Below are 16,941 nucleotides of genomic sequence, written 5' to 3' on the forward strand. Positions count from 1 at the left end.
CCTTTTCTTTTTTTCTTTCCTTCATTTTCTTATAAGTATTATTTTAGTTATATTTAATACTAATTATTTCTAATATATATATATATATATATATATATATATATATATATATATATATATATATATATATATATATATAGGTTTTGGTGTTCAAAATAATTATTGTCTGATTGTATGCATAAATGTTGGTTAATAATTATTAAAGGGTATTAGTGTAATCTTACCATATAATTAATATTATACCGAATTAATTAAAATTTGATTGATTTCAATCAAATTCATAAATATGAGACTATTAAATATGGATCTTATCAACGAAAATCATATATATATATATATATATATATATATATATATATATATATATATATATATATATATATATATATATATATATACGTTTTATTCTATTGCAGACTAATCGTTCATCATCTTCATATCATATTTTTAATTCTGATATTTCGTTAATGGAGGTATGTTCATACATTATTTATTTTTTTATTGTTGACTACTCGTTCATCATATGCATATAATTTTTGTTCTTTTGATAGTGCTAACTAATCGTTCATCATATGCATATCATATTCGCTCTTATGATATTTCATTGAGGAAATTCATATTTTGAATTATATTTGTCTAATTTTCAGAACAAAGATAATGTTGATAACAATAACAAGGACTTTTCTGATAACAATGGTCAGAATATCAAACAATCCAATGTGAATCAAGATTTGAAGAAAAAAGGAAGATGTGGGATTTGTTTTGGTGTTGGTCATAATAGGAGAAACTGTCCTCAAACATTGGTCAAGAGAGTGTAGATGTTTATTTTGTCAAGATATATTAGAAATTCAATAATGTTTTCAATTTATTCTTATCGGATGTTATGGAGTTTTATTTCAGTCTAATAATGATATGAATTCATGAATTTTAGGGGTTTATCCTTGTAAGTTTATGTTTTTCATTCAATAAATATTAATAATTTTCATTTTGAGTTTGATATAATTTCATACATTTTGTTATTTATCATATGCTTACAGATATGTTGTTGTAAATGTATTTTGTTTTCATATTAGTATAGAATAATTGTACATAATTGTGTTATATCTAATGTTTTATGCAAACATTCTATTAGAATGGTTGTTAATAAGATTTGCAGAATGTTAATGTGTATTACAAAATTCAGAATAAACAAAAACACAATTTAATGTATGTTTTTAAATGCATTTTGTTTTTCTATTCGTATAGAATAATTGTTCCTAATTGCGTTTTAATTAATGATTATGCAAAGATTCTGTTATAATTGTTGTTGTCAAATTTTGACTGAATGTTAATTTGTATTAGAACATACAGAACAAACATGAGCAAAATAAATTTATTGTAATTCTTGTTTCAGCTATTCTGACAGAATAAGTGTCTGGTATCTTTATTGTTTTCTTAGTATATACGTTTATGTCGTAATTAATCAGAAATCATATGTAAATTCATACGAAATAATTTTATTTAAAGTTTGCTGAACAAATTAATTAAAAGTCAAATTTACGCAAGATGATAAGTTGTAAAGTCTTATCTATGGAATGTATTATCTTTAGAATATGAATTTGCCAAATGTTTACAATATCATGGGGGATAATAGGATTTTGTGTTGATTCTTATCTTTACAATATTTCTAAAAATTCAAAAAATAAAATAATTGATAACAATGAATGTAGATATCACGCCTTTTAAGTTACATATCAATTACACTGTTTCTCCTTTTTTAATATATACTTAATTGACTCAAAGTTTTTAAGATTGAATTTATTTTGCTTTCTCCAACATCTAGTGTTCAATCGTGCTGTAAATTATCTTATGTATGATACAGTATCAGCTGGTGACGATCATATTCATGATCAACATGAATATCCTAATGATTATGCACATGATTATGAAGATTTCGGGTTTGTTGATCATGATTCTGTACATAATATCGATTTTTAAATACTCGAGAATAGCAATATAAATATAGGTGAAGTATCTTTATAAGTTTTCATACTTGTTAATTTTTATAATAATAATATTGAACTTGTATATTGTTTTTTGCAATATGGCGAAACTTGCACCTACAAAGATAAGGATCCATTAGAACACATTCAAAATCATATATATGACAATTCTGAATAGCACTTCGATGATTGTAGTAATCATAACCTAGGTGATGTATTTTAATTATTTATTTGTTTTTTTATATATTTATGTATCCATTAGACATATTCTACTTAAAAGATGCAGAAAACGAAATCGAGTTCATTGATCATGAGGCAAATTACACTATAGCAGATGATAACATTGATTTACAAAAAGGTTAGTATACCAATAAGAAAATATTTTACTAAACTAGATTAATTCTTTGCGATTTTTTCCAATTTGCATAAAGGTTAATCTTTTTTTTTTTTGATGCAGAACAATCTCTTGTTACACATGATTATGTTTCTCCCGGTGGATCATCTTATTGGATTCCTGTTGTTTCAGACCACATCAAACCTAGAATCAATTCAATTGTTGAATCATATAGTACAGCATTATCAATGTATAACAATTATGCATCATTCGCAGGTTTTGATCTCAGGCTTGGATTAATTAGAACAACTGAATCCGACTTATCACACAATGACATTTGTTATGCAATCGGGAAGGTAAACCAAGAACCGCTAAAGTGGATACTCTAGACCCTCAACATAATAAGATTCAGAGAAGGAAAGACTCATTTAGGTGTGAATGCAAAGTGAAAATTGTTTGTATTCTAGTACATGGTACTAATAAATATATGGTTGTTGAATTTGTCGAACAACATAATCGTGAGTTGTTTGGTAAGGACAACATGTTTTTGTCTCGTACAAAGAGGAAACTTGGTTATTATCAGGAGATGTTTATTCATAACTTGTCAAAGCAAAATATTGGTGCCTCAAGAGCACATAGATTGTATACCAGACTTCAGGGTGGGTCTGACATTCGAGGTGGGTTGGTTTCTGATTTCAAGAATAGTATGAGAAATCTCAATTCTTACATAGGTTCCAGGGACGCAAAATTCCTTGTAGTGAAGATGCTGGAAAGGAAAAAAAATTATCCCAACTTTTTCTTTCGAGTTTAAAGTCGTGCAGAAAAAATTGAATGCACTTTTTTTGGCTGACGAAACCGCAAAGTACAACTACAATGCTTTTGGAGACATTGTATCCCTTGATGTCACATTTAGCATGAATAAGTATTTTTTAATTTTGCAATGTTATTGCAATTTTTTTTACTTCCAATAACGCTAACAAATTTTTATATTTTAAAACATATATGATATGGGGTTTTCGTAGCGTTTACTTGGATAGATAACCATAAGAAATGTGTGACTTTTGGTGCTGGACTTTTGAGTAGAGAAGATGGTAGTTCTTATTCTTGGCTGCTTAGAGCATTCTTGAAAGCATTCAAAAAACATCCTACACTTGTTCTTACAGATCAAGATCCAACTTTAAACAAAGTTGTTAATGAAGTATTTCCATTGTCATCACATAGGTTTTGTATGTGGCGTATTACAAAAAAAAAACTGCCAAACAAGGTGAATATTTTTTTTTATAATCAAAATACTGTAAATATGTTTATCTTTTTAGTAAATATCTTTCTATCAAAATATAATTATGCCAGAACAATGGATCTGCTAGAATTATACTAAAGTTATATAATGTAATTCTGCTAGAATATTTTACAAAATTCTATCAAAATTTATATTTTGTACCATTCATCTCCTTTATTCGACGTACACCACCATTTTATATTTTACTCAAATATCTATTTTGTATTTTTATTCAGATAACATCCCAACTAGCCACAAACTCAACTTTTTAGAAGCGTTTTCACTCGGTAATTTGAAATTCTAAGATGGAACCACATGAGTTTGAAAAGGAATGGCAATATTGTTTACATCAGTTTAACATTTCAAATAACAAGTGGATGCAAGAGATGTATGTGTTGCATAGACATTGGCTACCTGCATTTTTCAAGGACATACTGATGTCTGGTCTTATGAGAACTACATCATTGTCTGAAGGCCAAAATTGGTCATTTTAGAGCAACAATCTTACCGGTTCTTATCTTTTAATGTTTATGATGACATTTGAGGGTGTTATGGAACGTCAAAGACATCATCAATTTGTCAATGAATTTAACACTGCTACAACATTTCCTAGATTCATCATATCTAGTCCAATTGAACCACATGCTTCAAAGGTCTACACTCATAAATTATTTTATCAGGTGTAGAAAGAGATTTCAGATTCTGATAATACTTGTTTTCCAAATGAGTGTTACTTCTAACAATGGTGTTGACACTATTATTGTATTGGAGAAGCAAAAGAACATAAGCAAAATGCAACCATCAAGTCCTGTTGTTGATGACAAACATGAGGAATACCATTACGATTGTCTTATAGAGGATACCAAATACATGGTATGTTATTACTTCATTATATAATCATTTATTTTTAATCGCATAATAAGACTTTGTAAAAAAATACTCATATATTATCATAAATATTCCAGGTTACACACTAAAAAATAGATGGTTCATACAAGTATACCTGCATGCATTTTGAACATGTCGATCTTTTGTGTAGGCACATATTCTGTGTCTTTAAGTTCTACAGTATTAAACAGATTCCTAAAGAATACATTATGAGACGGTGGCATCGGGATGTTATTCCAACAAAATTGCTTAAGAGGCGTTTCTCTAATTCTTTGCTAGACGCAAATTTTGACATGAATGCTATTGAATTTTTTTTAAAAGTAGATCGTTGCGTTTCATTTTTGAGCCATGATGCAGCAAAGTTAAAGTCATACCTTGAAGAGTTGAATAAACTAGAGAAAAGTTTTATAGATGATTGTCCAGCCCTGAGATGCCATCAAGATAACCATTCTACAACCAAACTATAGGTGTAGAATTAACTAATGATGTTCCTGATATTGAGAATCCATCTGATATTCGTAATAAGGGGACTGGCAGTCATGGTAAGAGATTAAAAAAAATGGTGGAAAAGGTATGTTGGAAGCCTAAGCGAAAGTATTTATGTAAACAGATGGCTGACTATGATAAACACAATTTTCCTCTTAAAAACGTGTGTAAGTAGTATGCTTTATATATAGTTTTTTTTTTTGAAATGTTATATTACAATAAAACCTTTTGTTTCACGTTTAGTAGTGATATTGATTACAATTTTGCGAGTCGTTGATATAATTATCATATATGGTTATACACTATTGCACACTTTGTTGTCATTCTGTATCCAAGCGTATTACCCCAACTTTTCCACTATATACAATCACTATTTTCCATTACGTTTTTATGACCCAAAAAACACAATTTTTCCTAATCACATTAAATCAATTTAACTTTAAACCATTTACATCAATTGTGACAGAACAATGTAATATCGGAACTAAACAAATCATAACATAATTTAATAGATATTCCAAATTATATTCATTCTTCCAGAAGACTGGCAAACCATTTGGATATTTTATAATTTTAAGACCCTTCAAAAACACTACTATGTAACACACAAAAAAAAACCCAATATTTTTTCATTAAAGAAATACTGAAATATAAACTTTGCTCAAAAGCGGAAGAACACACAAAAAAAACCCAATATTTTTTCATTACAGAAATACTGAAATATAAACTTCGCTCAAACATGGAAGAACATAATATTTAAACATTCTACCACTTTTATTCAAGTTATTTCATTCTTTCAGAACATGATGGATAGATAATTCTAACAATTGATAACCACGATTAATGTGTATTATAACTTTTATCAAACTTCCATAACAAAGGCATATCGTAATTACATACTTGAAAACCATAACTTACATGTACACTACCAACCATCTTTTAACTCAATCATTATTGGTAACATTATGTCAACACATGAATTGCAAACATTTTAAACTTCAACACATTACATATTTTCATAATTTTCATATCGATATACACATTCCAACATCAATCAAATTCTAATGCTACCCAAAAAAAGACAACTAAAACAAATATCATTCACATTCTACTATTTCCCCAAAACAAAGACTCCTAGAACAAAATAAAACACCCTAACATACGTCTTCCGATAGTTCGTCAAACAAAATACCTAGACCAAAACAAAATATGTTACCAAAAGTCTTTCAACACAAACCGTCCTACCATGATAAAATGCCCATCTTAAAAACGACACCTTCCACGTCTCTGCTTCTCCCTAGTTTCCGTCACTTCATTCATCAGACACATTTTCTCCAATGGATCAAGTCTGTCATACGCTTCTACATCTCTCTCCAACATACTTTTATACTTGATGTACTCCGATTTCTTAGGCTTTACCATGTATTTGATTCTTAAATTATTTAAATCAAGTGTATCACATTGTTTTTTACCTGTAAAATAGGCAATGCCAACGCCCTTCACCTCCCCCCATATATGAATCCATATGCCTAATAAGATACACTCCACAGTCTGATCCTTCTTTTTCTACTTTCCATGTGAATTTCATTACATGAGCTTTAATTTTGTTGAAAGTTGTTGACTTTTGGTAATTCTCTGTTTTTAAATAGTTCCCAAACAATTTTTTCTGCGATACAATACAATCAAAATATTAAAATTATTTTTTAAAAATACAAAATTCATGTTATATAAAACTTATGCAATGTAATTCTTAATCTTAACACAATAACTGGTATCCTTCCATATATATCTTCAACAATACCAGTTCGGTTGACATGGTCTATAATGTAGTACGTTGGTACCCTTAGATCAAAGCATATCAAATAATATTTACCCTTATCAACTACTAGAAAGAAAACCTGGTATAAAATATATTTTATAACAATAAGCTATATTTGTATGTTAGGTTTGTAAGTGATAAAACACAATTATTAATTTAATTACTAGTCCATCATCCTTGAGATTATCCTTTTTTGATAGACTTCTAATGTGGAGTTTCAATATCGAATCAAATAATGTTTGGGTTCTATCGTATGCAACTGATGCATCCAATATCTCATCCGCCTGTATATATAAATTAATCAATCAAGACAACACATATTATTATTTACAACTACATTTAAATTGAATACTTACCAAAAAAATTGTGTCAAAGAAAACTCTCGCAACTGATCCTACATCCCTTAGTTCCTCCATTCTGTTGATGAATGATGTCCAGCAGTCAATGATTATCGCATGTATAAACGTGTTGCGTTTAAAATGATATACGAATTCTTGATGAAACACATGACCGCTCCCAATGTTCCATATCTCTTCCCCGCTCAACAATTTTAATCAAATCAATTTCACAACACCACATTTTAAAAGCAAACCACTAATTTTTTATTATGTCAATTACCCATAATCACTTTTTGATGCAAAAACTAAATTGTATAATGCATTCTCATCCTACTTCACCTTGTTACCCATACTAACAATCCTTTCAACAAATGGTGATTTTCCATATACAGGTAACTTTTGCCCTCTTTTCCTCCTTTTTCCATTGTCATCATCTTCCTCGCCTACTTCAACTGTTTCCAAGATTTCTTTTCCTCTTCTTTTTTCTTTTCAATAACTTTCCAACATAGCATTATTTGTCATTTTAATTGATGTTACTAACACTTCAAGATGCTCCAAGAATTGTGAACAGGTTAGATGGTATGTATTATCGACCTTTTCCACATTAGGTGTACTGAAACCTCCACCATCATCCTTTTTATCCCCATGAACTACCAATCCTCTAACATGAGAGAATCCATCTTCATTGCCACCATCTGCCTCTCTCCTGTGTTACTATTGATGGGTTTTGAGCAAACCATCATTCATATGGTGTACATGAAAACCCTAATAGCTTTTGGATCTAGTTTGTCTAATGAACATGCAATTAAATATCCAAAGCTATAAACCCTAGATCTATCAAATAAGAACTAAAATAAGGGTTAGTAATTACCTTTGATTGTTATATTGCAATAACAATCAATTCCTTGCTTTGAATGACTTGAAAAGCTTAGTGCCTCAAGTGCTGCACCTTTAATGGAGTCACAAACACCACTAAGCAACTTGGATGAAGAGGAGAAGAGAGGAGGCTGCCCAAAACGTCTAGAAACCCTAAAGGAACTCTTTTTTCCACGTTTTTGGGGCATAGGGGCCCTTTATATACATGTAGGCTATTAGGGTTTACAACTAGGAAACCCTAATCTGGCTGCTTAAGCCCTAAGCAGCCCATGGACTCCTTAAACATATCTCTTGGATGAATTCTTTAAGGGCTTCCCATAGAATTTGTCCAACCTATATATTATTAGGTAATCCATAGCCCAATTGTAATTATTTTATAATTACAACTCCAGTCCCCTAAGTTTAATTAATCTCTTTTAGCCACAAAATTAGTTATCAATTAATTCTTGACTAATATTAATTAAACCATATGATTTCTCCTTTAATATATTATTCTTATAATATGTTAATAAATCATAATTAAACCTTTCTCTCTTTATTTCATCCTACATACTGCTATGGTAAAGGCAACCCAAAAGGACCATGCTCATAATCGGGTCAAGTGCATACCAAAATAGTTATGGACATAGACACTAATCCAACATTCTCCCACTTGGATAAGTCTAATAACTATTTTCCGTTTGACTTCAGAACCTGATCAGCTATCGTAGCTTTCAAAAGCCGCTGTCAACTCTGATCTTATCAGATAGCATGTCATTTAGATAAGGGATTATATATACCTCCATTCTCAAGATATCGTATAGACATAAGACATGAATTTTAATCATTCTTTCTATACTGTTTCTCGACTTCCGATTTATGACGACTGACAACAGACTACAATTGAACACATCAACTTAGTCTCGGCTTGTCCAAGCACTTAGGTGTCATCACTAAATCATCGAGGGGCCCACAATATCGCTTTTATCCCAATTTGGGTAAAAGGAATGGATAAAATTCAACTCAAATGCTCGCTTGCATTTACTGATCGAATCACACACAACAATAAGTTTTATAACAACAATTTACTGGTGCGTTTACTTATTATCAATGTGCAACCGACCAACAAATAACAACTCACATGTCTCGGTTTCAAGAATATACAATATTATCATCTCACTAATCACTCGTGATAAATCCATGAAGTGATCCAAGTGAGCGTGGGTTTAATCCAATACTCTAATCTTATCAAAGCACTCATGAACTCTGTAGCAAACTTGTGTCATGTCTAAACACTTCAGACAATCTACAGACAGATTCATGACAGTCTTCCTTCATACCTACTCCCAACGTATGACTGACTGTAGATGTTTGAATAACCTAGTTATTCTTGAAGTCAAAACATGCAAACTGAAACACAACAATAATACTTAATCCTATATGGCCCCAAACTTGTGAGAGTAAACAAAACACTTTTATTTAACCACCATATTGATTACTCATTATTTATCATTTAATGTTTCGGATAATCAACTCATTACTTGAATTACAACAATAGTTGTCCCATGCTCCAAGCATGCACACTTTGTTTCCTATGGTCCATGCTTTATGAAATAGATCAATTGAAAACTTTTCCAATGATGCTCATTTCACAATTCACAATCCTTATCATTAGTGTTAGAACTCAAGGTTCTTGCCACTACTAAAATATGCTAGATTCTAACATTTTATGCAACGATCCTTTCGCAAAGTCATAGCACAAAAGTTACCAAGACTTGGCCAATGAAATTACAAAGTACTCTATTGGAAATTGACACAAGACCATTCCATAGACGTGAAGTCTCACATTCAAAGTACATTCCTTTGAACATCCTTATTTCATAAAAGCTTCTAATCTAGACATAGACTCTCAATATTCAACTCCCAATATGGAAACATTTCCATATTTGCCATATGATAACTCATTCTTAGTAGAATCTTATCTATTCATAATAATGTCGATATGGTCCATCCAATACCATGCTTCCAACTACACACAAGCGACTAATCCTCAGCGAACTTTGGATCGTCCTTTGATAGTTGTTTAATTATTTTAGTCAAAACCGATTCTAGTCCTTTTTCCCTCTTAATGCACTAGACATTAGGAAAATTTTAGAATGGTCAAATATTATAGCATTTGCAATCGATCCTATACCCGAAGCGTATGGGACACGATGCCTAATGTCTTACATAAAGATATGATACTTTATCAATCTTCTGTCATAGTATTTTATGTGTCACGTTCTCACAATTCGAACTATGAAGAGGGATGCTGTAATCATAATCGAAATTTGAGAGCACACTATGTATCCTTCAACTAAATTTATTAAAATTTCTCAATCTAAGCTTTAGATCTTGAAACGAAGTATAATATTTTCTCCCTTAATTATCGCAAAACAACTTTTCAAACCATGCAACTTTGCAAATTGAATCTTTGTTTTTCTATAACTAATATATCTAACTTGCAATACTTGCCATAATAATCATACGAGCATAACACTTATGCTCCTACTATCATGATGATTATTATTATATAAGCATTACACTTATGCTCCCACTAGCTTTGACATGTATTCGAAAAACAACTGAATTTCCAGAAAACAATGCTAATTGAATTCCACAAAATTCATGTCTAATATTAGATGCTTCGATAATCCTTTATCTAAGCTTCTCAAACTTATACACCTTTACTTTAGATAGCTCATATGCGTGTCTAAACAAATCAGAACTTATGTTACTAAGTTCCAAATGTTCAAACTAATTGCCAAATCTCACAATTCGAACTATGGAAAGGGATGCCGTAACCATAATCGAATTTGAGAATATAATTTTCACAATTGCTATCTTCTTAAAATCTCTCTTAGTGAAAGCATTTCCTCATAGTCATTTTCATGAAGGAAGGAATATTATGACACTTAGATTTTATGGTGTATGAGTTCCTATCCATGTGAATTTGCCAAAACCAAAGTTTACGACAAATCCAATCTCATATGGATTGAACTTTCTTAATCTTGATTTCTTGCCTTATGGTAACACGAATTCCCACCATGTCTTCCAAGTAGTTTAGCAACTCATCCTTACATATTAATGAACTTTCCATTGATCAAGGTGCTTTGTATTTATGCATTCAAATGAGAACTCATAGAACTCACATGCATAATTAACTCAATTGGAATGGCACAGAAACAAAATAATGTCAACACGATAGGTTGTAAACCTCAAGTCGTGTGCTAGTTTTATGCAATAATATGTAGCTTTCAACTTACCGAATTAACTTTTATGTCTTCATTTATACTAATTTTTTAGAATTTTCAATCCTAAATATCTTCATACCTACAAAAAAAAATAGAACAGGTTGAGTTCAAGTATGCTCAATCTTTTAGAATTTTCGTTATTTCATAATAACAAGTCCAGATTCGTGAAGCGTATCATCGGAAATGTAGTTTTTTTTTTTTTTTGTTGTTTTTTTAATATAAACTTTTTTTCTAATTAAAAATATATAATCTTGGTACCAAATGTTGTAACTCTTCTCTTTCTTCTTTATAGAAGGAAAATAAAGAATTTTAATTGAATGATTTATTGGTTAACGTGAAACGCTAAAGATAAAGACATGCAAAAGCCATAAAAAACAAATAAAAATTCTTCAAGAACAGTTACAGATTCTTAAAGAATAGTATTATATAGTATAAATTTTGTGCGTAGTGTGTAAAAATAATTATAGATTCTTAAAGAATATTAGTTAATATTATAAATTGTGCATATTCGTTAAGAATGGTTACATATTCATAAAGAATACAATAAATAAGTTGGTGTATATTTCTAACAAATGTTGTAATATTCTTGTTTTATGTTATAAAAAAATTGTTCTTTTATGTTATAAGAATAATTCTCTCTCTCTCTTTCTTTCTCTCTCTCTCTCTCTCTCTCTCTCTCTATATATATATATATATATATATATATATATATATATATATATATATATATATATATATATACTCTTAAAGAATTTTAATTGTAAAAAAAAATATATTTTAATGAAATCGTATTCTATAAAAATGAAAGATTGAAAATATATGTTCATCTATGTTTCATTACGTTGTATCCTAAAAACATCTTTTATTTGAATTTATTAAATAAAATATAATATTTGATTTGATTTTTATTAATTAATTTGACATAATTAGTTGCCTAATATATAAGTAATTTTCATTTCTCTCTCTTCATAAAATTTAATATTTGCCTTTATAATTAATTATGTGTAATTATAGAGTAATTGCTAGTCCATGTTACTAGCATGTATGCTAGTATCATATCCTTTTATTTTTTTTAATCTAAAGGCTAGAATTTAATCATACATTCATACAATACTTGTGATTTATATTTAATCCTAACCCTATATATATATATATATATATATATATATATATATATATATATATATATATATATATATATATATATAACTATTATTTTGGTTATTACTGATACTATTTTCTTAGTAGATTTATTATAATTATATCTTTTGAAATAGGTTAAAAATAATAAGAAGAAGAAATTAAAAAATGGTTCATGTGGTATGTATTTTTTCTAGGTTTAGTCAAAACCTTAAACTTTATGGTCGTTTTTACCATGTTTGTATGTAGATTTGGTCCCTCGTAAAATTAGAATGACTAAATATCCCTTATTAGGTTTATATCTATATTATTTTCTATAAGTGTTTTATATATTAAATAAAAATAAGGCTCTCTCTCTCTCTCTCTCTCTCTCTCTCACACACACACTTTCTCATATACGAAGCACCCCAAGTTCATCTTCTCCAACGTATTCTTCCTCACTAGTTTACCCTAAGCTTTATTTTTCTCTCCATGGCAATGGTCGTTTTGTTCCCGGAATTAAAAAACTAGAGAATGTTTGAAATTTGAAATCCACCATAAATGTGATTAACAATCATTTTGTGTCGTCTTAAATTTGTGGAGCTTCTTCTCCATCCTCACCAGAGCGTACTTCGATTTTGATGAAGAGTTCTCAATTTAATGGAGCTTCTTATTTAGGATATGTTTTCTTCAACATCAAAATGACTCCGATTTAGGGTCTCAGACCCTATGGCGGTGGCTCTAGTGATTGATTAAGCTCTCAACAGCTAAAACAATAGTGATTGCGTTTTTGGGCATCATGTATCTACCTCCATTCTAGTGATGATAATATTGCAATCGGTAGTTTTCGGGCCCGAACATAAGATTTTCGTCATATGTGTCGCCAAGGACAAAGAGCCGATTGCAAAGTCAGTGGCCAATCTGGGAAGATCGCCATTAACATACCTTGACTAGCATGCTCAAGACAAAGATGAAGCTCACTTTATAGACCGACCATGGTAACGCGTTCAAGAAATCATCGATGTAAGCTTGTAACAGGGGCTAATTTAGAAATTTTCTGATTTTTGTATTTCACGAAACAATAACATTTATTCCTGGCTTTCAATGGTTGTTGAACTTGCGTTCGAACTTTGTTTGAACTATTCCATGGCATTGAATCAAGAGTTGCAGGTGCTGACATGTTGTGAATTTGCTACAAGGATGTAACATTCGATTTCAAGTATGTTCGTGTTTGGCCCTTTAAAATTAATTTTTTTTTCACAGAAATGGTCCGTCGTACGTTGGGTGTAGGTTTAGTACACTTCGCGTACATGCACGCAATGAATCGGGGTACTTAACCGTAACCACATACGCTAGGTGTATGCGGTGTATGTGGGGTGTACGCCTGCCAGGGCCAAACCCTAATTTTTAGTGTTTGCACCCTATTTAATCATCATTATGACATTTGGACACTTACCCACATGAGGCATCAACATTTCGCGAAAATGTTCTGCCGTACGTTGGGTGTACATTTAGTACGCTTAGCATACATGCGTGCATTGAATCGGGGAACTTAACCACGTAAGCTGGGCGTACGTGGTGTATGTGGGGTGTACGCCAGCTAGGGTCAAACCTTAATTTTTAGGGTTTGCATCCTATTTAATCATCATTATGGCATTTGGACACTTACCCACATAAGGCATCAACATCCACTGGTCATTACGTCCCATTGAAACCCTAGTTCATTCTTTGAGCATTTTGAGCATTAGAAGTTGTTTTAATTCCATTTTGGTGTGTATTTAAGAAGGATAAACTTGGTGACCAAGCATTGTTGAGGTTGAGCTTCTAGATCTAGAGTCTTCGTCCACTTTGGGAGCTTGAGAATGTCTAAGGCTCTAATCTTGTTGATTCATTTTGATAGTTTGAGTTAGAGGCCTTTTTATAAGTTTTATTTATTAGAACCCTAAAATGGACGAGATCTGATAGTTAGACCCCTTGGTTGAATGGATTAAACACTAAATGACTTAAGGTGGTAAGCAGCCCAGTACGTTGGGCGTACCGAGTGGTTCGTTGCACATACTGGTGATCGGTCGTGTACGTCCTACGTACAACGCGTATGACGAACTATGAATAGTTAATCAATTATGTCACTGTTTGACAATTCTATACAATTTAATCAATTTTTCATAAGAATCTCAAAAATATAATGGAATTGTGTTCTTAACATATCGGTGAACAACATAACTTTATAAATTTTAAGATCCACATCAAAGTCATATATATTATCATTTTTTGTTAATTATCCACCAATCAATAAATTTGATTGGTAAAGATCACCAATTTTTCATATCCATGAAATTGGAGTTTTTTTGGGACAATAAATGATTATCCACCGAACAATAAATTTTATAGTTACCAAGTGTCTACTACATGATTAGTCTCATTTTTAAGACTCGTCCAAATTGAAAAATGTAAATTTATTTTTCTTTTAGGGCTGAACTAAAGTTAAAATTTACCTTGTATGTCATATCCTTAGGTTTGAAATAAATTCTCATTCATTTTTAATCTTGAAAACTTTTCAATTTATAAGTTTTTGTAGTTTTACAAAAAAAAAAGTTAGTGTTAGAAATAAATAGAATGCCTAATATGTTGTTCGTTGGTTCTATGTTGACCTCTGTGACATACTCACCTTTATATTCGGATATTCCTTCAAGTTTATTAAGGAGTTCTGAAACATCACCACACGCCACAAACTAAGAAAGGCACGTGAGAATAGGGGATCTTAATAATGGAATAGAGGTGTGCATGCGAACAAAACCTAGCTGGAACACGACTTCGTGGATTCTCATCGTCAGTCTACGTAACCTCTTCCGGTAAACATGATGCGTAGAGTTTTGGGAATCTCTAGAATATGCAAAGTTGATAGAGGCCCATACTTTCCATTCCATGCTCGTTAGTTTTTCTCATTAAAAACAATCAGGTTTCTTGTTTCTATTCGAGGTCTGAAAAGTGCTTCATTCAATCTTAATTAGCTCTCACATGGATATCCATATTTCGCATTTTCCCAAGATGCATTAAACTGTCTCATCTCACAGACATCATGCACCTGGCTTCTGATTCTAACCAAAGAAATTGTGGGATGCCACGTATCACCGAGAAATTGCAAGGGGATGAAAACCGTGAGATAGCAATGGCTCCACGTCTGTTGTCCCACATTTTCATGCACGTAAAGTATTTTCAAATCAAGTCCATGATATGTGATCCAGTGCTCTCATCCAATCATTATGGGGCTTTTAACTTCGTATAAATTCAAAAGAGTAATGCTGCTAGTTGGTATCACAGAAAATTGTATTTCAACAAAGACTACGACCAAATAATCAAATGGGGTTTTCTCCAAAACCAACATCCAGGAAAGATTTCCGATCCGTTACTTTACCATGCAGATCACATCCACGCACCTACCGAATCGAAAAAGTGCTGATCAATAAACTCAAAACATGGGAGTCCACATCATCGTTATCGAATGCATCGGGAGAAATCATTTGCAGCGGTGTGTTTCAACTGACAGAGTTGTATGAATGTTTTGATGACCTTGTCAAAACATGTCCTTCCAAAACTTCGTTAGATTCCAGCAATCAGAACATGAGATGGACGGATGAGTTACTTGATGTATCTGTCAGTTTCTTGGATATTTTCAGCAATATATCTGATCTCATGTTGCAGACAAAACAACATGTGAGGGATCTTGGGTGTGATCTAAGGAGAAATGGTGGTCCCAGCATCGACAGCATCATCGACAATAACACTGCCTTCAGAAAGAAACTGAGAAGAGACATTAAAACGTCTCTGGCTAGTCTAAATCAATTGGATGGCATAATTGGCCACTCTCCCTTGGTAGATTTTGAAAACAACCATCTGATATCGGTGATCCGAGTGTTCAGAGAAGTTAAAGCATTCACTGCTGTTATTGTGCAATTGTTGTTGAAATTCTTGGCTATTCCACTTTTGAAGAGAAGATCGAGAAGCAGATGGACAGCAGTCTCAAGATATATATCCAAAAGTAAAGTGGTACCAGAAGAAAAAGCTGACACTAATATAAATGAGTTGCAACAGCTTGATGCTGCACTATTCAGATACAGGACAAGTAACAAACTGGAATTCATCCAAACCGTACGAAAGAAACTAGAGGAATTTGAGGCTACTGTCGACGGCATCAACTCTCACTTAGAATCAATATCCAGGCACCTGGTTACAACCAGAACCTCACTTCTTAACTTCATCTCTTTCTACTAGCCAAAATATTATCATACACCTGCAATTATCAGGCTACTAGATCTCCAAATATTAGATGATGGATTGAAGCTTTTTGTATACATTTTTCCAAATTATCATGTAAATCTTATACATTTGTTTAGCATAGAGTAAATATTGTTATATTGATACACCTTATCAATATTTTTTGAGCCAAGCTTCTGCTGTGGTGTTGAATCAACTCATAGTTGTTCACTTTATATTTTTCGGAATATTTTTTTTTTCTTTCATTTGAGGTTATTTTTAATATCATTTTTG

General features: G+C 31.3%; 1 protein-coding gene across 1 annotated transcript; it reads left to right on the top strand.

Moving 5' to 3' along the window:
- Positions 1–15,753: 15,753 nt before the first annotated feature.
- On the top strand, positions 15,754–16,665 carry LOC111910710 (uncharacterized). The gene has a single exon (XM_023906536.1). The coding sequence runs from the start codon at positions 15,754–15,756 to the stop codon at positions 16,663–16,665; it is 912 nt and encodes a 303-aa protein (XP_023762304.1).
- The last annotated feature ends 276 nt before the right edge of the window (positions 16,666–16,941 follow it).

This window comes from Lactuca sativa, chromosome 4 (genome assembly GCF_002870075.4).
Source record: "Lactuca sativa cultivar Salinas chromosome 4, Lsat_Salinas_v11, whole genome shotgun sequence".
NCBI lineage: Eukaryota > Viridiplantae > Streptophyta > Magnoliopsida > Asterales > Asteraceae > Lactuca > Lactuca sativa.

Coding starts and splice junctions, on each gene's coding strand:
- LOC111910710 (XM_023906536.1), top strand. CDS start 15,754: ATGGGGTTTTCTCCAAAACCAACATCCAGGAAAGATTTCCGATCCGTT.